We start from the raw sequence: 21225 nt of genomic DNA on the forward strand, positions 1-21225 counted from the left end.
TCAGACCAGATGCAGCACAAACCAAATGGTTGCTGGAGCAGCCATGTGTCCTCCAGCAAGGACGATAAAAGTTTAATGCACATCTCCATCAGGAACAAACCTTTTATCCCTCGTCTCATGCTTACCTGAAATGGCCTGGCTCTAAAATTCACCATTACAGCTTCGAGAACGCCTCTGGGTCCACAAGGAAGAAAAAACAACACGAAGACTGCACATAAAACAAGACGCCGTCTTTATTTTGCAGTGGGAACAGCGAGTCCACAGACAGCCGACCATGAGGCTTTCACACAACACGGAGCATGGGGGGCTTTTGTACAAGCGCGTCTCAGATAAACATCACAATCAGTGCAGCTGAAGGCGACTTGAGAAAATAAATCCAGCTCAGATAAAACACATTCCTGTCAGCAGAAGCAAGGCAACAAAAAACAACAAGCAGAAGTCCAATTCTCGATTGGAGCGTCAAACATAGTGGTGACACCTCCACCTGCCCACGGCGAGAAAACTCTGCAGGCCGCAGACGGACGGGGATGAAGAAAGATGCAATGAATGCTGGGAACACAACACGGTTTGAAGGAAGGAGGTTTGCAACCATCCGGCTCCTTCTGTACAATATTTAATGAAGCAGAGGGACCAACTCAAACATTTCCAGGCTTTTCATGTGGGGCTTTGCGGCCAGGAATCAAACCCCCACCTGAAGAAAAACCCAGAAAATCCCACATCTGGAAGTGACACAAACCTCACACACGTGTTCTTTTTCCACCGTTCATGTTTGTGTTGCTCGTGTAACAACGCATGACATGAGAAGTCTGGGAGAAGGTCACCAAACCATCTGTAGGCGTCGGCTCGTCTCCTGTCCTCCAGACGACAGAATCCCAATCTGCCAAAGCCTCGTCTCTTTTCACCTCTGAGTTTTCATCTCAGCTCACTTTGCTACGCAGACAGACCTTCTGGAAGGACTCCATTCATGTCCTGTGAAGGCCCATCGGCTCCTTCTACTGCCTCCAACCACGTTCAGATTGGGAGTGGGGTCATCTGGACCCCACAAGATAGCACAAGGTCTAATGGACTCAACTGTCCCGAGGTCAAATCTGCCCGGCAACAGCGAGCTGTGGAGAAACTCTGCAGTCTGGGTGAGGAAGTGAGTTCTGTTTGCTCTGAAACCACAATCTGTATAAATACCACCAACATGAGCATCATAAATATATGAAGTAACAGTAAACGTAAGCTCAGTCAGTCTGTGTGTGTCAGTTGAACCTTCAGCTCACCTGTGGGAATCACCTGCCGATTTCACTGGACCTTCGTTTCTACCAGCCGCTCCTGAAGGCCCGTCCTTCACGTTACACTCGTTTCAGAAGAAGATAACACAAAAAAAAAAAGGATCAGAAGCAGCAGCTGCTGAGTCAACTCTATGAAACCAGAGGATTGGAAAAACACCCAGATAAAAAAATAAAAAACAGGAGGAACGAAGTCTTTCAGTCATTCCCCCCCAAAATATTAAGATTTCAATGTGCCAAACGCTTAGATGACCACACAAACAAACTGATGTGGAGCTTTGTGGGTAAAAGTCAATTACAGAAAACGGTAAAGCCAACTGTTAGAGTCCAGCATCCAGTCTGCTGACCCCCGGCCTGGACGTTCTGATGCGGCACACACGGTCGTGTGTCAGGACATTCTTCCCGGTCAGACATGAGCAGCAGCAGCAAGTCCTTCATTCAGCTCAGCAGGAAAGCGTGGCGGCCACACGGCGGGCAGAGCGGCAGGACGCCGGAAAAGCGCTCGCACCTTCAGGAGTCAGAGTCCATATTCATGGTGACACCCTGAGGTTTCTTCTGTTTGTCCCAGAATCTGTTTTCTGGAGGCCCAGTTGACTGTAGTTTAGCAGTTACCTAAGATATTTAATGACTGACTTCATGATCCTTTAGAATTATGAAGCCCATTGTTGGAATTTAGGGCTGAAGAAATAAAACTGAATCTGTCAAAAACTCACTTGATTTCCACAACTGATGGTTTTACCACAGTGCTTGATAAATGTATTCATTCGAATGCATTTAAAATGATCAGAAAAGCCCAAAAATTCCACTAAACTGCTAGAAGGTGTTGATAGTTTGGAGTTGTCATTGGAGGAATCCTCTTCTGAGAGTCTGCACTAAGGGGAAGCGTTATCCGAGAGCGGTTGGGAAACGTCACCGACTTTTCTGTGTGCGGCAGCAAAGCGCTGCTTCTGATTCCGTCCGACAGCAGAAGAACGTTCAGGGACGGACTCTGGAGAGTCCTGCCAAAAACAGCAGAGCAGCACCGTCACCTCTGAGCTGCTCACATCTTTCTGGTCCGGTAGCAGGAGACCTTTTGAGACCCGCCTCAGCCACAGAGGTCAGGGTGAGGAAGAAGGGTCTGTTCTGCGTTTCTGACTAAAGGTCTGACGTTTCCCGCTGGCGTCGGCGCCGTGTCAGAGCGCCGGGAGTCACGCTGTTCCTGATGAGCGTCACTTCAGCTACTAATGACCCACCACGACCTCGCCACAGGAAGGAGGAGCAGCCTCTGCTCCAGACAGCGGCTAATTTCCTGTGCAGATGACGAGCAAAGCGGCCTCTCCGCTGCGCATGGACGCAAAGCAAAAGAAACCAAAATAAAGGCACCGAGATTCCCATTTCAGGACCTCCCTCCCCTCCCACGATCTCCCAGCTCTAGCACTTCCTGTCAGCTGTGATCCCCATCAGCACCTCCCTCCACAGGACCGGCCTGTCGGCTGCGGGAGCTTCAGCCTGGATACGTCAGTTCAGAGGAGATCAGCGCTGCCCTCTCTGCTGCTTCCTGCAGGGACTGTGATGAGAGAAGCAGCAACGCCGCCTCGCTTCCTCCGCCTCTCTGGATTCAAAGCCCGTCCATTTATAGACTGGTGTGATCATACAAAGCAGGACAAATCCCTTAATTCACACTAACAAACCGCCATCTGCTCCTAAAAAGAATAGCCGGGTACCTGGAGGAAACTGAGGGGCAAATGGAGTCTGTGATCAGTCACAAACCCGAACCCCTTCTCCAGAGGCCAGCGGACCGCTGTCCTCTGAGCTGAGCGTACGCCGCCGCCACCTGCAGCGCACGCCACAGGACATCTGCGGAGGAACCGCCAGCCTTCCGTCTGTCAGTCAGCAGGTTTTCAACAACCACACACAACACAAGCGCACAAAAGCGCCACCCAGCGCTTCACAAAACAAGTCCCGTGCTGGCCATGGTCACACGAGGATGAAAGGAAAGCGCTGCAGCAGTGCATTCTGGGGATTTTAGACACTACGTGAAATCTACTATTTTTATTTACAAACAGCTGCTTTCCCTCCCGCAGCCACGCCCCCCCGGCACCGGATCAATACTCCCACTCGTCCGTCTTCATGTCCAGGTAGTTGAGAATGTTCTGGGCGAACTTCACCGCCTGTTTCCGCGCCGCTTTGGTCATCTCGTCGCCCTGTGCGTCCACGGCGTCCAGCGCCAGCAGCTGCTTGGTCAGCATCTCCTCTAGGATCATGTAGCTCTTGTCGGCCCTCTTGCCGTCGAAGCCCAGCACCTGCGCCTGGAGGTCAGAGAGGCTCCCCAGGACCAGCCACACGGCGCGATGGGACGGATGCTCGTCAGGGCCGGTGAGGCGGCAAGCTAAAGCCTCGCGCAGGTCCAGGAAAGTGATGATAGCCTGGACCTCCACCACAGCGCGCCGCCGGGCCTCCCGGATGCAGGGGTTCTTGGCCGTGTCCACTTGGTCCAGGTGTGTGAGAAGGCTCTGCAGTTCAGCTTTGGGTCTGAACCCGAGGTCTCCCATGGCACAGTGTCGCAGGACCCCCTCTCGCAAGTGGGAGACGTGAGCCCGCACAGCCTCTATCTCACGGATGGAGTTGTTCTGCGCCAAATCGTACCTGCAGGGACACAAAACCCCAACGATGAGAGTCTGCAGCAACTCTGACAACATATAAGCCCGGTTTCCACTGAGCGGGCCGGTCCAGTATTTTCAGCCTTTCCATTATAAAATGGAGCCATCAGACCGACCCATAACATTTTGGGTTAGGGCGGAGCTTCTGAAACCATTGTCTGGCTGTGGGTCGTCAAACCAGCGCCAACCTCTTCGCCGCCCGCGATCTTCTCTCTCACAACATTAACTGCTTTGTAGATACAAAAGAACCAAGGATGAGCGGCTGGATGACCTCCTCTGTTGTTGTTAGCGTGACGACCCGAGGCTCACCCGAACGGCCTGGACCATTGAAACCCGACCGCTCAGTGGAAACACGGCTTTAGTTTGACCTTAACTCTCAAAACCCTGAGGCTGCTGGGAAGGACCACGTCTTTGTTTGAAGACAGAGGACAACATCATCGACATAACATGCAGCCATCACGGCCTCTCAACATCTAGGTGGGATGAAGTCCTCCAGGGTTCCTTCATCATCTATGGATAGTTGCATGAACTGACAGATGTCATCAAGCTGAAGGAGGACGACCACGCTTGTCGTCTACATGTTGTAGAGCGACTGGACGATCATACTGTGGCTCTGGTTTGTGTCAGCCAGCTCAGAATTGGCGACTATGTTCTGGTGGAGGTGGTTAAAGTCCCACTCCGATCATCTTCTGATCTATTTTCTAAGTGTTCCCAGCAGTCTTTTCATTATGATGATGTCATTTTTATCCAAAATTGGGAGGAAAGAAAACCCTGCTGTTTTCTAGGACAGTTTCTGCAGAGCGGCAGGAGTTCATCAGAAATTCACCTCTGAGTTGTTGGCATGGAGTAAGCCTATCCTCATTTCCCATCATCCCTTTGTTTACACGCTTTCCTGTTAGCACACAGCCCCTCACAACCCCAACCTAACATTAGTGGCGATCAACATCATAGCTATCCATCCGTCCAGTTCTGATCCAGATTCAGGCTCAGACCGGGAAAAAAAAGACGTTCATGGATCTGTCTGTCTGCAGGTGGGTGATCAGAAAGGGGCGGAGCCAGGAGACTGCGGTCGGCTGACTGTGGCACCTAATAAACAAATATTCAGAAATGCCAATTTCCGCTTAATTTTCTTTATATTTGTCCCCAATCAGAACAAAAAAATGGCACAAGAACATGTTAAGATCCCAGAAACCTTATTTTCTTTAAACCCTGCAGCAGCAGCAGAGTCCCTGCAGACGATGAGATCCATCCCACATTTGTGAACGTTCTGCACGATGAAGAACTCTGGATTAGCAGAACTAGAGCGATGGTTCCTCATCAGGGTGTTTTCTATCTTCCAGGGACTCCCCTAACGGTGGACACTTATTCCGTAGGGTTTTGTGGAATGCTCACCTGCGCGTGTCTTCTCCCTCTCCCTCCAGGTCCAGATGTTTCAGAAGTCCATTTATTTCCTCCACAACCTGCTTCCTGTAATTTCTGATCGCGGCGTTTCCGGAGACGTCCAGAGCGTCCAGCTCCACCTGCAGCTCCGTCAAGATGCGCGACAGGTGGGCACAGCTGTCCCGCCCACTCAGCCCCATCAGCAGAGCCACGAGCTGACTGCGAGCAACGCTCACCTTCACCATCACCTGGTTGATGCAGTGCACCGCCTCGTGGGTTTCCCCCGACAGCGGCAGGGGCAGGGTCTGATGCTGCGTGCGGCTTTCCAGCACATCCTGCACGGCGCACAGGCGCGTGAGCGCCCTGTAGCGAGCTTTGCGAAGCGGCACTCGCCCCTCCGTTTTGATCTGGGTGAGTCTCAGCACCAGCTCTTGGAGAGCATCGACCAGCTCATCTGTGATCTCGGAGACGCCGCCAGCCCGCTGAGGGGCCACCACGCGCTCCTCAACCAGCTGCCGCGCAGCGTTGCTCAGCTCCTCGATGGCCAGACGGGACGGGTGGGTGGCGTTCTCTTCCAGGTAGCGCAGAAGACCCTCCACCTCCTGCGCAGCCCTCTTTCTCGTCCCTTGCAGATCCGGTTTGCCCTCTGTGTCAACCTGGTCCACCTCCAACAGCAGGCGGGTCAGCTCCCGCTCCAAACGCTTGTATTCCCGGTCGTTCTGGAGGCCACTGAAGGTGCAGACCTGAGGCCCCAGAGACGACTGCACCTCTTTCTGGACCTCGTACAGCTTCATCATGGCAGGGTGCTGGGAATAGTACGGCTGCTGCTGCGGCTCCGGCGGGCCGCCATGGTCCATCCTTTTCCCTCCATCAAAGGGCTTCCCAAACAAGCTGGAGAAAACACAAAGGAAATCAGATCAATAAGCCGTTGGTGGCCGGCAGCAGCAAAAACAGCCCCGAAGCAACGTTTTGCAACACTCTAATACGTCCAGTTTCCTATTTACTGTCATGGCTTTTTACTCTGCAATCAGAGGAGAGTAAAAAATACATATGAGTTTCAAACAGACTAAAATCAACTTTGATTTCAAAGATGAACAGATAGAAATGAAAAGAAAAATCCTTCCTTAGTTTGCTTTGCCTTCACCGTTCTGTCCGGTTCATCCCAAACCAGTTCAGAGAGGTTTAAGTCTAGAGACGGTTCTGGCCCCTCCATGTTTACTACTTTGGTCTTTGCTCTGCAGCTACTTCACAACCACAGCTAATCAGCCCCACATCATCACACCTACTCCTCCATGTTTGACATGGTCCCACACAGTGGAGGCATTCTTTAGCAGATGTGCTAAAAGGTCTAAACCGGGTTATTCTTGATCCTGTCAGAGTAAACTACATCATATGAGATCATATATGACCTTTGGCACACTAAAGAACCATTTTTAGGAGATAGGAGTTTTCTCACAGCTCATTTTCCTACTCTGAAGTAAGACGACCGATCTCTGAGGCTCCGCCTCTCTCTCATTGGGGGTGCCGCCCATTTCATGACGTCGTCATAAGGCCGGCCTCGCCAGCGTGTCTGCGCTTCGCGCAAAAAAAATGCTAGCTCCACGGAGAAAGTGTGTGTGTGTCAGCCTGGGGGCGGGGCTTGCAGCGGAGACTCTTGGCGGGAAAGGAAGCGGTCCTCATCGACTCCCTTTACCCTCCCTCTCAGCTAGCAGGACCCACATTTTTCAGTGTTTGGATGCTCTGTTTCATTAAGAATTCCCTTTTTTTTTTTTTAAACGACCCACTTATTTCAGCTGAACATTGCTGTTGCTCATGAGCGTTTGGCATCACGGTGGCTCCAGAGCTGCTTAAAGTCTTCATCAGTAGCTTGTTCCAACCAAAGGATCTTTTTGTCCTTCTAAAATGTTTACACTTCAGCTTTACTTTAAACCGCTTCCTGTTGTTCCACCGCAGGCTTTCACCTGAACCGGACCACCTTGAACTAGTGGGTGTTCTCAAACATGTGACCGCTAGCGAGTAGCAAGCAGAAAGTAGGGATTCGTGATTTTATTGGTGTAACTGTCTGTTTTCGACTGAGACAGGTCCGTCAGTTGTGTCAAAGCAAAGAGCTGCTCCAAAAAACGGAGAGGACAACAGTCTAAACGTCAGCTTTAGAGAAGGTAGTTGGTCTTCTTTATTTTAGGTGCTTGGACCAGATCAATCAACTTTAAAATGATGGAGCGAGGAGTTCCGTCTTTCCACACAAAAGCGAGAACAACATTGACTGAGAAGCAGAAAAGGATGATGATCAAGTGGCAGAACGAGGCTTCCCAACATACAGACGTGAGCTGCTGGTACACGTCTGTAGACGCTCACCGACAGAAGAGAACCGCGTGAGAGCCGTCTCCTCGCCTTTTAACGTCTCCGTTTAGGCCAAAGCTGCAGCCGCGAAGACGATGACGAAGACAGACAAGCGTTGCTTCGTCTGCTGCGGCAGAATGGTACGGTCAGCAATGCACCAAGCCGAGTATGAAAGCTCCTCAACACTTACAAAGCATGGCTTTAGTGGAATATTTAGCTGAAGATAGATCCTGGGGTCTGTGACCTTTGACCCTAAAAGAGCCATTTGGACCGGTTTCTTACAGACCGAAACCCAAAACGACATTTTATTTATGACCATTAAGCCATTCATGTATAAACTGCAGCTTTGAAATATTTCCAATAATAATGTTCTACAAACGTGGACATTATTTTTTTTTTGCTTCTGTTGGACAGCAGCACATGCAAGTTCCCTTCAAAATAAAATACACCCTGTGTTATAAAAGAGATCTTCCTGCTGCAACATGATTCAGTGGAATAAAAAAAAAAACAGAACAAGAAAGTCAAATCAAACATGATCTTTTCTATCACCATGATTTTAGGGCACCATCATCTTTTTCCCCCTTTCGTCATTAAATATAAATATGACAGGATTGGTGAAGAATTCTTTTATTTAAATCTATACATGTAAATGCAGTTCTATCCTTTAAGAATTTGATCTGCAACCACTGTGCAGCAGAAGATCAGAAAATGGGCTTCAAGTTTATTCTAACAATAAACAACTTTGACAATCGTCTACACTTTACTACACATATTAAAGACTAAACCGAAATGACGAAAAAATTGACTAAATGGACCAAAACTGTTATTTATTCAACTCATTAGCATCTTTCTTCACAGCTAAAGAGCCAGAGTGGAGGATGCAGGAGCCTCAGGTCGGTGACCTCTGACCTTCACGGTACACGAGGGCATTTGAGCTGAATGGAAATGTAAAACCATCCATCCTGAGGAGTTTCCCCCCAGAATGAGACCCACATGCAGTCCTCTGACTCTGGCCTCATGCATTTGAGGTTCTGGATTCCCTCTGATGAGGAGAAAACAGCTCAATAGATTAGATGTCAGGTTTTCCACCACATGCACGGACACGCGCGAGCATCACTGCTGCACACAAGCGAAGCGGCCGCAACCTTTTCCTCCCGCGGCAACAATAACGCGTATTAACAAAACCAGATTATGCTGGGCCTCCTCTAAAGCGGGTTTATGTAAGAGGGCTGGACATTTCCAGAGGGGAAAGCTGCCAAATCTCAGCATTTATTAGGATAATCGGAGTCCAGTCCCCGCGCGGACGGCCAATCAGCGCGCGCCTCCGTTTGGTTACAGCAGCCAGAGAGGGCCTCTGAGGCGCACGCGGCCGTTCGGAACCCGAACCGGACGCGGTTCAACAGCCGCCCCGCCAACGCTAGTCCCCCGCGGGAAACCCTGCGTGGCCGCTGGCTCTGCGGGCGGACGAGCGTGAAGCCGAACCAGCCCCCCCGCCCCGCCCTGACGCCGCCTCACCTCTTCAGGACTCCGAACACGTTCGCGCACATTCTGAGAGATGTCTGTTTCCATCAGCAGAAAGCAGGCGGCCGGCGAAGCTGGGGAGCAGCCGCGTGCGCAGACAGGAGCCCGCGGAGGTGTCGCGATGCTCCGGCGACCAGCAGACAGACTCTGCCCGCCCGCCTGCAGTCCGGCGGCTGTCGCCCCTCCCACCTCTAAGCCACTACGTCTGCAAACATGGTTTTGTCCCCCCCCCCCCCCCCCTTCTTTTAAAATAAAAAAAACCCCAAACACTTGACCTACACGCGCAGATATTTGACTTCGAAAGATGAAATCCCACCACCGGGTCTTTTTCCAGCCCGTTAACACCGTTGTGAGCTGTCGGTGATCACCTGACTGACTCTGCCCCACCTTGACCGCATAAACTGCGGCTTTACGCCGGCATCTACCCGCCGTTGAACCGCCCCAGTCTTACCTGCATAACCAGCGAACAGCCATGTACCCCGCTGCGAAGGAAAAGCCCCAAACCTTCTGTTGAAGATCAACATTAGCCCGCCTAGCTGCACCTTCACGGACTTACTTTCCCGTCTCAGCCTCGCCACTATAGTTTCACGGAGTTCGATTGTTTCGCTGAATCTACCCTCCCACTTCGTATTTTAATCAATATTTCAATCTCTGAGTGTAACCAACAGCTACAACTATATCTGTACACATTCCTAACACTTTGGTTAATCTTGTTGGTCATTATCTCGTTTAATAATGAAGCTTTTATCAGTTCAGACGCAGGGAAGGTTGTTGTCGGCCAACAGCGAGTGCGCTCCATTTAATCACCAACTCTGTGCGGAGACAAACTCGACCCGTTTTGTTTATGTTTTATTTCGTTATCGCTTCTGATAAAACATAAATATAGCAGTGTTTTTAAATAACGTACTCAAAACGTAGTTTGTAGCTTTGGTACTTGAAGCTTTTGCGATGAAAAGTTTTGACAGTATCTTTCTAGAAATATGTTTTATTTAGAGTTTAGTTTGAAACCTCATCTGCTCCGAACCCGTCGGGCAGAGACTTGACTAACGGCTTGCGAAGGTGCTGTTTCCGAGCGTCTCTAGCCGTTTTTTGCAGCTCACGTGACCACCTGTCCTACATCCTCGCGGAAGGACATACAGTTGGGAGACATGGGTTGTTCGCCACCGTTGCGTGTTTAGCTTTTCTGCGTGACAGTGCCTTGATTTTGCGGGAATGACATTCGGGGCAGCTGGACGCTTGTCGTGGAGGAGCGCGCGGAACTCCCGCGTGCAACTGCTGGATGTAAACATCCGGCGCAACGGCTCTAATAATCCAACGAGCCAACAGGATAAAGCCGCCAAGGTGCGCGCGCCGCCGCAGTCCGTTCCGCGTTGGTGTTTTTATCCCAGGCTCCGTGCTCACATTACCGGAGGAATCAGAAACGCTGAGGTTCTGATCCTGCTGTGAAAACCAAGATAACGACGCATGCGCACTAGGTCTGCACAGCCAAAAAGTCTAATTGACCTGCAGGTTACTGACTGGCTGAACTAAACATGGCTTTAACCAACTCCTTCTATGTTTAGTGCTGCTTAGGCCTAACGGACAGGCTTTTCATCAGCAACCATGAGAGATTTTCACGTCATCTGGTTCTGAAGTTTCATTTAACGGCTCTAGATCCTCACAGAAAGGCTGCGAGAATCAAAAGACACCAGTAGAACCCATCTGTAACAGCTGTCAGTGGGTTTGTTTGGGCTAATGTTTCTGATTCACTGTAGTAAATGTAACCGTAATGATGAAGAAAGTCCAAAGACTTCTGCAGCTGAAGGTAGTGATGTCATAACGCACCTTTTTTCAGGCCTCTGGGTCCTGGATGGAGTCTTCCTCCTCCCTGCTCTCCTCATGCCTGCTCTCCTCCGTGCTCTTCTCCTGCTGCCGTCTGCTCTGCACTGATAAGCAGATGCCTCCAGTTAGACTGCAGGGCCTCCTGCATCCCTCCTGCAGGGCCTCCTGCATCCCTCCTGCTGCCCTCCTGCAGGGCCTCCTGCTGACCCACCTCAGCCCCAAACCGTAGGAACCTGAAGCGCCAGAGTCTGATGGATTCTGTTGGTTATTCTTAGATGCGTTCACATGCTTTGGCCCGGTTAAAATGGGTTTTCTGGAGTCCTCTGGTTCCCTCTGCATCATGCCTGGGGGGCCGTCCCATCAAAAACCCTCAGACTGCGCTGGCTCCAAAGGGCCATCAAAGCTGCAGACCTATTCTGGATTTTAAGTCTGGCCTTCTAATCAGAAATTCATGTACAAATGTATTTAGATAGAATTCTCTTTTATGTGAAGAAATAGGAAGAGTCCAATTGCCATAATAATGTTCATAGTTTATTTGCTTTTAATGCATTGAATAGTTGGCCCTCTTTGAAAAAGAGTTTCCTGAAAAAAGCAAACAGTTGTTGGTTGATCTTCTCCTAAAGTTCTCCACTGTTGTTTTTCCACATCCAAAGAATCCAAAGGGAACATTCTTAGAACATTCTAGACACTGGATGGTCGCATGACTTTATTCAAAGTCTGTCCACACATTGGACTGGAATGATGGACTGATCCGTGTTAATGACATCACATGTGTGTTGCTGTGATTGGGCGGTTTGACCTTATAGTCAAATAAACCTACTGTACCTCAATCTAAATGGTATTTTCCAAGATCAATATAATCGATTTTAACGATTTTTTTAATGGTAGAGGTCAATTGGAATTGATTACCCTCTTGGCTCAGACAGATCGATCTGGTGGGACAAATTAATTCATTGTTAGTTATCTTTTTGACTTGTCTCTGTGTTTTTAACTCTGGGGGAATCCACAGGATCAACTTTAGCTCTATGGTTTTTATTTATTTCTTTTTCTCTCTAGTTTTTCCTTTATTTTTAGGTTTTCATTTGAAGTTTTTTTTGGTTGCTGTTAATTGCTGCTTTCCAAAATGAAGAAACAAAATCAAATTTGCTTAATTACCTTTAAAAGCCCTGAAAAAAAAATGGTTGCTGGGTTCTCCAGGGTTAAACGAACACCTTTTTCTGGTGTTTTATTTTCTTTTTTTTTTTTACATTTTTTTGGTCACTTGTAAAGTCCATCTTTGGACAAATGCTGCAAACATTAGGATGTGGGCATGGGACTGCGGTTTGCAGTCCATCTGTTCTTAGTAAATACGTTTAATTATTGTTCATATTTCCATTTTTCAGCGGACACCTTTGAGACCGGAGCCCAGCTCTACACATGACTGGATCGGCCCCCCGAACCCGCTGTCCAACCTGCGGCCGATCATCTACCGCATCCCTGAGGAGGAGTCGGAGCTGGAAAAGAGGCTGAGAAACCTGAGGCAGGAGACGGAGGACTGGAACCACAAGTTCTGGACCCAGCAGAACCTCAACTTCAGCCAGGTTGAAACCAACATTTTTTACAAGTGTGCCATCCTGTCCAGACGAGGTTTTCAGGTTCCTCGTTTCCCGACATGCATTCAGGAACATCTCGGCATCGGTGGGAGCTGCAGGACACGTGACACGTCCTTCCTCGGTTAAAACGTCCTCCCCCACACAACGGGGTCCAACATGGCTGGACTGACAGCAGTCGCTCCTAAAAACCAGCATCAGGAAAACTGATGCTTGTGTTAAAGCAAACAAAACACCGATTTGACGTTCCTCTGGGCCGCTCACTTTAAAAAGCACTTTAACTCATTTTATCAGTGAATAACAATATTGTGAAAACCTTACATATAATAAATAAAGAAGAGCAGGACTTGAGTGACACTGCTGGTTTTTTAAATCAGTTATTTTGTCCTGTGTGTGTCGGTATTTGAGATTCACCACCAGAGGGCAGCAACGCGCTTCCTGCACAGGATTTCTGCAGAGCATCCAAAAGCATCACTAGTCTTTAAATGCATTTAACAAAACCCAGAAAACAGTCAGCGTTGTGCTCAGTAAAATTTTAAAATGATCAGTTTTAGAGAAATTTACTTGCATGGCTCTATCTTCTGCAAATTATTTGTGTGTAAAAATATCTGAAGAAAGGGGATCATAGCTTTTAGCAGGTCAGAGTTTCTGAAAACCAAGTTTTACTAAAAGTGTTTTGTGTGGAAAAAGTCTGGTACAAACACAGCGAAAGGAAACGTGCTGAGTTTGAATCCATAAAAACCAGACATTAGAAATAAAATGTTGCAGTGGTGTGTTCCGTTTCGTGTCATTTACGGGGCATTGGAGTTTTCAAATGAGTTGAGTTCGTTCCTGCAGAAACTGCTGTCAGCTTTCTGCTCAGTCATGTGTTTTGTTGTTGTTTTTTCTGAGACGTACTGTAAAAACACTGAGGGGTTGGCAATTTCATTATGGCTTTCATCGTCAGATTAGCACTTAAAAAAGCAGAAGCTCTGAACGATGTTGTCATTCTTTCCCAGGAAAAAGAAGCTTTCGTGGTTTCCCAGCTGGCGGGGAAAGGCCTGACTCTGCGAGACGTGGACGGTGAGGACATGCAGGCTTTCCTTCCTGCTGGGCCTTCTGGGTTTTTGGAAAAGTCGTGGATGGAAACGGATCAGAAAGATCTGCCGGCGATCTGCTGCTGATCCAAATCTCTTCTGGTTTCCTTCAGGAAGACGGCGGAGTCTGAGCAGTGAAGAGATGGCCGTGTTTTACAAAAGCTTCCTGGACAAAAACAGAAAACACCATGCAAGTTATAACAAGTGAGTGGTTTTCTCAGCCGGTCGTCCTGCTGCGGCACGGGGGCAGAGTGGTCAGCCGTTCACGTGTCACGCTCTGCAGACTCCATCTGATCATCTTAGCTAAGGACATTCCATCAATAAAATGATCATTTTAATAATGAAAAAAAGCCAATGTGAAATTCTACCTTCAGATAACCGAAGCAAATCAGGACAAGTCTTTTTTATTACCTCAGATAAACAAAATCTGTGTTTTCATACAAAAGTCAATCCTCTTTCGGCTTTTCCCATCAGGGGTCGCCATGGCGAAACAACCTCTCTTTCGAGGATGAGTCGCATGGATAACTTGGCAATGTTTTACACCGGCTGCCCTTCCTGACGCAACCCTCTCAATTTATCCGGGCTTGGGACCGGCACAGAAGCAGAGAAGGGAACAGGGAGCAGCCCGGATTCGAACCCTGGTTTCACGGACGGAAGGCGCCGCAAACCAGCACGAGCTGAACTGGCCCTTTCATACAAAAGACAATAAAACAGAAACTTCATCCTCCACCAGTGCCGCTCACAGACCACACAGTCTTTCCTCCTCTCCTTTAAAGCGCCCGACTTCCACCTGCTGAGAACATAAAAAAAAAAACAAGTGTCAGTAAACATACCAGTAGTTTTACCAAAATAGATTTGAAAATGACTTTATTTGTGATTTACCACCGTTGACAGCGAGTCTCCTTTTGTTACATTCGTCATTCATTTTAAGCAGAAATGACCTTTTTGCTAAAAATGACGCCGGGAGTCCGGCTGTAAAAAAATGACAAAAGAGCAAAGAAAACTGATTGATTTGATTTATTATTTCTTATTATCAATATTTCCAGGCTTTGCTTGTTTTGTTTTGCAGCATGTTCATATTTGTATACTATGGAGAAAATACATTTTTATGGAACAAACTATTATACGTCATTTAAGGTTTAACTTAATTTGTTCTGGATTCATATTTATTCATATTTATGTTCACAAAGTTCAGTTCTAGAGGTTTAAAAGTTTAGCTCAAGTGTGTTCAGTAAATGTTTCTCTTGTTCGGCCTTAAACATAAAGCATGTTTTGGATTTAGGCCCCCTGTGTGTCTGAGTTTGACCCCCCCTGTAATGCCAGTTTGTAAAAGTCACGCATTTTTGGAGTAAAATTGGCAAACAAAAATAGGAAACACAAAAGGATTTCGTCAAATTGTGTGTGTGTGCTCTGGGGGGTTTACTCGCCCAGGGAGTCCGTTAATGTAGAACTGCCTGGATCCAGTGTGACTCCGGTTCTATGTTGGGATTCACAGCTAAATTCTCATCTGATCCTCTAAACACAGGAATTTGTTGTGACGGGAAAGGTTTTAACACAGAAAGATGGTGAAACTGAATGATGCAGAGTTTATAGAAGGCAAATCCAATCAGAAAACGTTAAACACACAAGTTTAGTGTCAGACTTGAACTCAGGAAGCTATGAACCCCCCATAAATTCTGTTCATTTATTTTGAAAATCCACCCGGTGTTTTATTTTGTATTTAGTACCCAGCTTCCTGTTCCTGCAGCATCTGCTCTGTTGAACTGATGCGCCGTTCAGACGTAAAGTAAAAAGTGACTACTATAGAGCATTTTTCTGAAATATAAACCATCTTTAAGCTCATTGAATCAGTGAACGGCGACAAGACCAGAAGTCACAGGTTCGAGTCCCTTCACTGTCACGTCTCTTCAGCAGTTTGTCTCTTTGGAGGCTCTGAGTCCGAGCGGGGCCGCAAAGACAGAAGAGGCAGCTCAGAGCCCCCATTTTACAAGAACCGGGGGGCTTGTAGCCACAATTTTTTCTCGTATCTCTAACAGAAATGTATTCATGTTAAAAAAGAAATCAGAGGTTTTTAATCCGATGCAAAAAGGGCAGGTGCTCATGCACCCCTAGGGCCCTTTGAGTGCACGTGCCTGATCAGAAGACAAGAGCATTAGACTATTTTTTCACTTTCTACGAGATGAAAAACAGGCGTGCAGGAAACAGAATAAATGAAACTTTATTCACGTAGCAATTTACAACTCCTTCAGCAAAGGGCTTCACCATAAAAGAAAGAGAAAATAAGTCTAATATTATAAAATAAATATTAAAAGGTTCTGTGGTCCTCACAAGGAAAAGTTTAGAGACCGCGGCTCCAGCATCCATGTGGCTTCGGAAGATTTGTTGGTTTTTTATTCTTCCGATCATTCAAACACCACAGAACGCAGCATTTGGTGCAATTGGTTCTAAAATCAGAACAAAAACATAAACCTCAAATGTTGTGTTTTAAAATGGAGATTGATTTTCAATCCAAACGTTTTCGTCCAGATTCCGTGTTATTTCTTTCCTTGTAAGGAGGATTACCAAAACGCCTCAGGACCTCAGACCCGCCTGTACCCCTGACTTAACATCAAAGCTCTGCCACGCAAATCATTTTCGGTGTGAACGCAGATTTAGAAGACCTACGATGAAGAGTTGTTGAGTTGGCTGGTGTCCATGTGTCTGTGGTGAAACAGACCCTCTACACATGGAGAAGGTTCAGCGCCGCTGCTGTTCTCCCTAGATGTGGTCGTTCTGTAAAGATGACTGCGAGAGCGCACAACCCTCAATGAGATGAAGAAGAATCCTCGAGTGTCGGCTAAAGAGCTACAGAAATCTCTGGCACATTCGGATATTTTAGTTGAGACGTCAACTATAAGAAAAACTCTTAATTGAGTTCATGGGAGGACACCATTGACTGTATAACGTATAACTGGATGAATCGTGTGTGATGTCACCCATAGAAAACGCTTTGCTTCCGGTTCTAACCCATTCAAGTCAATTCAGTCGCCATTTTTCCACCATGTGTGCTTCGCCATGTTGGAACTTGATGTTCTCAGTAAGCTGTGATTGGTCCGTCCAATCAGGAGTGAGCATGTCAGAAGGCCACACCCCTTCCAATGAAAGCAGACTTGAAAGAATCTGTCAATTAAAAGCTTTGAACGCGAGGCCACCTACTTTTCTTCAGGCATCTGATTGGTCAGTTTATAACTTGAACTGCTGGTGCTTCAGCAAAAATATTATGGAGAAAAAGAGGATTATCAAAAAGATTTAGAAAAAAAGGTATCAGATCCAGAACGGTTCTGCTGACCAATAGAATGACTTTGTAACAGCTGTTCATTTCTGCACGGTGGTGCAGTGGTTAGCGCTCTTGCCTCACAGCAAGAAGGCCCCAGGTTCAAGTCGCGGCTGGTGGACCTGAACCAGAACATCAATGAGGGACCTTTCTGTGTGGAGTTAGCATGTTCTCCCCGTGTATGTGTGGGTTTTTCTTCGGGTTCTTCGGCTTCCTCCTGTCCAAAAACGTGCTTCATCGGTCAATTGGCAACTCTAAATTGTCCATCGATGTGAATGTGAATGGGTGTGTGATTGTGACCCTGCGACAGACTGGCGACCTGTTCAGGGTGTCACCTGCCTTCGCCCACAAGTGGCCAGGATAGGCTCCAGCAGCCTCCGGCCTGTTTTGACCAGCAGGTACTTCCCGTAAGGAATGTGAAGTGGGGAGGGGTTGTTCAGTCCAGTTCTTATTTTTCTGTCAGTGGAGGAAGTCATTTCCGTCCATGTGGCATGACCTCAAGAGAACAATTCACTCCAGACTCCAAGGATATCCCTGAGTTCTGTTCAGAGGAATGGTCCAGAACCATCTGATCTCCAACTACAGGAAACGTTTGAGTGAAGTTATTGCTGCCAAAGAAGGGTCAACCAGTTATGAAGTCCAAGGGTTCACACGTTTGTTCCACGCACTTTAAATGTTTACACGTTTTGTAAAGAAAACACATGCATTTCTTTGTGTTGTATTAGTTCAAGCAGTGTGTTTTTATCTGGTAATGTGACTTTGGTGAAGATCAGAACATATTTTATGACAAATTCATGCAGAAATCCAAGGAATCCTAAAGGGTTCCCATACTGTACATGTGACGTAAACAATCACAGACCTGCAAGTCGGGTCAGTTCCAAGCTGAACCACAGTCAGGGATGTGTTTAATAAAAAAAAAGGATAAGCCTTTCTATTCACAGCATCTTCAAACAAAACCTGAATAAAGGAAAATGACGAACTTTACCACAAAAAAGTCAAAATGCAGGTTTGAAAGTTTAAAACTGTTATATCCAAAAGAAAAAAACATTTCTGTGTCAGAAGTGTCAGAGTGTCAGAAAGAAAAAAAACAAATTCCTCCTCTGTGAATAGATATTTTTACATTCCAGATGAATAATAAATATCTAGATTGTATCCAGTTTGGTAAAAGAATCCGTTAGTTGAATCTTTTACGAATCGACTCGTGGACCATGTATGGAGATGCGTATCGAATCGTGACAGGGAAACGGACAATCAATCCTCCAGACGGAATGTTAGTCCAGGTTTTTCATTCTCATGTCATTTTTACGGTGGCCCAGAAGGGTCACAACACAACACATTAACTTTACACACAACACATTAACTTTATACACAACACACTAACTTTACACACAACACACTAACTTTACACACAACACACTAACTTTACACACAACACATTAACTTAACACACAACACATTAACTTAACACACAACACATTAACTCACAACACAACACATTAACTCACAACACATTAACTCATGGCCCAGAAGGGTCACAACACAACACATTAACTTACCTCACAACACATTAACTCACAACGGAAGTAAAGCAGCAATTGAAGTGCTTTTATTCTGAAATTTCTACTGGGCTGAGCAGCTAACTACCTAACAGAAAGTAATGTCACAGTGAGCTGTGGAGGGGGGAAGTTATTGCTACAAGAGAAGCTAGCAGCAGTGTTGCCAGAAACTTTGTCTTTACTACAGTTCTCCTTCCTCTAAACACACACAATATGAACACACACTCCTCCCTCCGCACTGACACCCCCCTCTGTCGCTGCACGCGCGCTCCTCTCCTCTCCTTTTTTCCGCTCCGTCCTGTGTGTGCGTGTGTTGGGGACTGCACGTGCCTGTGTGAGAGTCCGGAGCGGAAAAAAGGAGAGGAGAGGAGCGCGCGTGCAGCTCCCTCCACAGCTCACTGTGACATTACTTTCTGTTAGGTAGTTAGCTGCTCAGCCCAGTAGAAATTTCAGAATAAAAGCACTTCAATTGCTGCTTTACTTCCGTTGTGAGTTAATGTGTTGTGAGGTAAGTTAATGTGTTGTGTTGTGACCCTTCTGGGCCATGAGTTAATGTGTTGTGAGGTAAGTTAATGTGTTGTGTTGTGACCCTTCTGGGCCATGAGTTAATGTGTTGTGTTGTGAGTTAATGTGTTGTGAGTTATTGTGTTGTGTTGTGAGTTATTGTGTTGTGTTGTGAGTTATTGTGTTGTGAGTTAATGTGTTGTGTGTTAAGTTAATGTGTTGTGTGTAAAGTTAATGTGTTGTGTGTAAAGTTAATCTGTTGTGTGTAAAGTTAGTGTGTTGTGTGTAAAGTTAGTGTGTTGTGTATAAAGTTAATGTGTTGTGTTGTGACCCTTCTGGGCCACCGTACATTTTGATTGATCGTGACATCAAACATGAATCATATTTACTGAAGGCGAAACAGATGTCCTGTCATCAAGCAGACAGGATGTCTGTCAATCACTACATCCCTCTGAAGCTGTGATAGGGACTTTTGTTTCTAGTCCTAATCCCTGTTGGTGCTGTGAGTGGCTCCTGTTGGTGACCCTGAGAGAAAGAGTTGACCCTCCAAAGGCTATTTCACTGTCTTTGTTGGTTTCATCTTAACCATTATTTCATGTTGCACTGATGTTTATTATGACATGCAGGCCCTTTCCAAAAAAAGTCATGGAAAAGTCTGTTCATTTCCCTCGTTTCATTCAAAAACTTCAACTTTCATAGAATGTAGTTTCAGGGCTCACTGTTTTATTGATTTCAAGTATTTGTTTATCTTGACATAAATTGGGGTCCCAGCTAATAAAACCCACAAAAACAGGGATTTAAAAAATTAGAAAACTCTGGAGAAATCAACGTTTACCTATCAGTTTTTGCAAAAGGACCCTGCGGAGATTTCACTCTGGACCTCCAGCAGCTCGGGTTCTGGTCCTCACCAGTCTTCCTCCAAACTCTTGATTCCCAAATGAAAGGAACCCTTTCCTTTCATCAGAACCAGGACGTTGGACCGCTGGCCAACAGTCCTTCTTCTCCTTGGTCCGGTTGAGACGTTTCCTCCGTTGGTCCAGAATCAGAAGTGGTTTGACCCGAGGAACCCGACAGTTGGAGCCCGTCTCCTGAATGTGGTTTTTGAAGCTGTTCCTCAGTCCACTCCTCCTGGAGGTCTGCAGGTTCTTGAATCTTTTTGATGATCCGCTGAAGTCCTCAGTCGTCTCTTTTACTGCTTTGTTTTTTAGAGTTTTATGAGCTGGAACCCCAATTAATGTTAAAGCAAACAGTGGGCCTTGAATCTATATTCTATGAAAGTTTAAGGTTTTGAAATGAATTGTGGGAATAAAAACTCTCTTCTATGACTTTCGAACTTTCTGGAAAGCGTATTATAGTACAGCAAGACTTTTTTCAATAATTAAAACACAAAAGTATACAAACCCTTTAATACATGTTAACAGACACTAACGCCATTTTGCTTTCATTTTTGTGCTGACAGACAGACTGAAACTTCTGTGAACAGATTTCAAAAACAAAAAAAGTTCAGTTTAATGTTGACGATGAGACAAAGCTGATAGAAATCTGTTTCCACAAAAACACACCAGAAACCTGACTGTGCGAGGGAAAACCTTGATTCACGCGTTTTCTTGTTTTCCAGGGAATGGTACCGCCGTAACTTCACCATCACCTGGCTCATGGGTCGAGTCGTGTTCAGCAGCGTGTGGAGAACTTTGACCGGGAGATGGAACAGCTCTCCAACGCTTTAACCATTCCTCCAAATAAATTCCTCCCAACTCGGGATGCCTTTTGTCTGTTGCTCCTTTCATTTGTTTTATCTGGCTTACTGAGTTAAATACTTTAAGTACAATTTAAAGTTTAAAGTTCTTTAAACTGAATGGTAAATTGTGTAAACTTCTATAGCACCTCACTACCTTCTTAGAAGGCTGAAAGTGCTGATAGCCAATAGTACCCAATAGGCTTTAACCCTTGTGCTATCCTAGGCACTTTAACGTTGCGAGTTGGGTCATCTAGACGCACTAGACAGTGCTCTGAACCTTTTTTCTTCAATGATTTGTGATCTTTGTGTACATGGATTACATGAAATCTTTCCACCTTTATCCACCTTTGTCATGGTAGGGAGAACACGTCAATGTAAGGGTGGGGTCATCTAAGATAGCACAAGGGTTACTAATTCTATCCATCCATCTTCCTCCGCTTATCTGGGACCCGGTCGGGGGGGCAGCGGTCTAAG

General features: G+C 46.5%; 2 protein-coding genes across 5 annotated transcripts; one reads left to right on the forward strand and one right to left on the reverse strand.

Annotated features, from left to right (window-relative positions):
- Window positions 1-215: 215 nt before the first annotated feature.
- Window positions 216-11076, reverse strand: bag5 (BCL2 associated athanogene 5). 4 transcript variants are annotated; one of them, XM_023951264.2, is made up of 3 exons: window positions 10979-11076; window positions 5306-6184; window positions 216-3899 (listed from the first exon to the last, which is right to left on the reverse strand). In XM_023951264.2, exons 1-3 carry the CDS (start codon window positions 11032-11034, stop codon window positions 3359-3361), a joined length of 1476 nt encoding a protein of 491 aa, XP_023807032.1. In that variant the 5' UTR covers window positions 11035-11076; the 3' UTR covers window positions 216-3358. The 4 variants fall into 4 exon arrangements, with proteins under 4 accessions (XP_023807032.1, XP_023807034.1, XP_023807035.1 ...); XM_023951266.2 differs by lacking the exon at window positions 10979-11076 and adding an exon at window positions 9606-9968; XM_023951267.2 differs by lacking the exon at window positions 10979-11076 and adding an exon at window positions 9711-9847.
- coa8 (cytochrome c oxidase assembly factor 8) lies at window positions 10242-20772 on the forward strand. The gene is made up of 5 exons (XM_004082683.5): window positions 10242-10495; window positions 12358-12555; window positions 13563-13626; window positions 13754-13844; window positions 20632-20772. The coding sequence occupies exons 1-5, from the start codon at window positions 10367-10369 to the stop codon at window positions 20738-20740; spliced, it is 591 nt and encodes a 196-aa protein (XP_004082731.1). The 5' UTR covers window positions 10242-10366; the 3' UTR covers window positions 20741-20772.
- The last annotated feature ends 453 nt before the right edge of the window (window positions 20773-21225 follow it).

The sequence above is a fragment of the Oryzias latipes genome, chromosome 22 (genome assembly GCF_053564925.1).
Source record: "Oryzias latipes strain Hd-rR chromosome 22, Olatipes_Hd-rR_3.1".
In the NCBI taxonomy this organism is placed as follows: Eukaryota; Metazoa; Chordata; class Actinopteri; order Beloniformes; family Adrianichthyidae; genus Oryzias; species Oryzias latipes.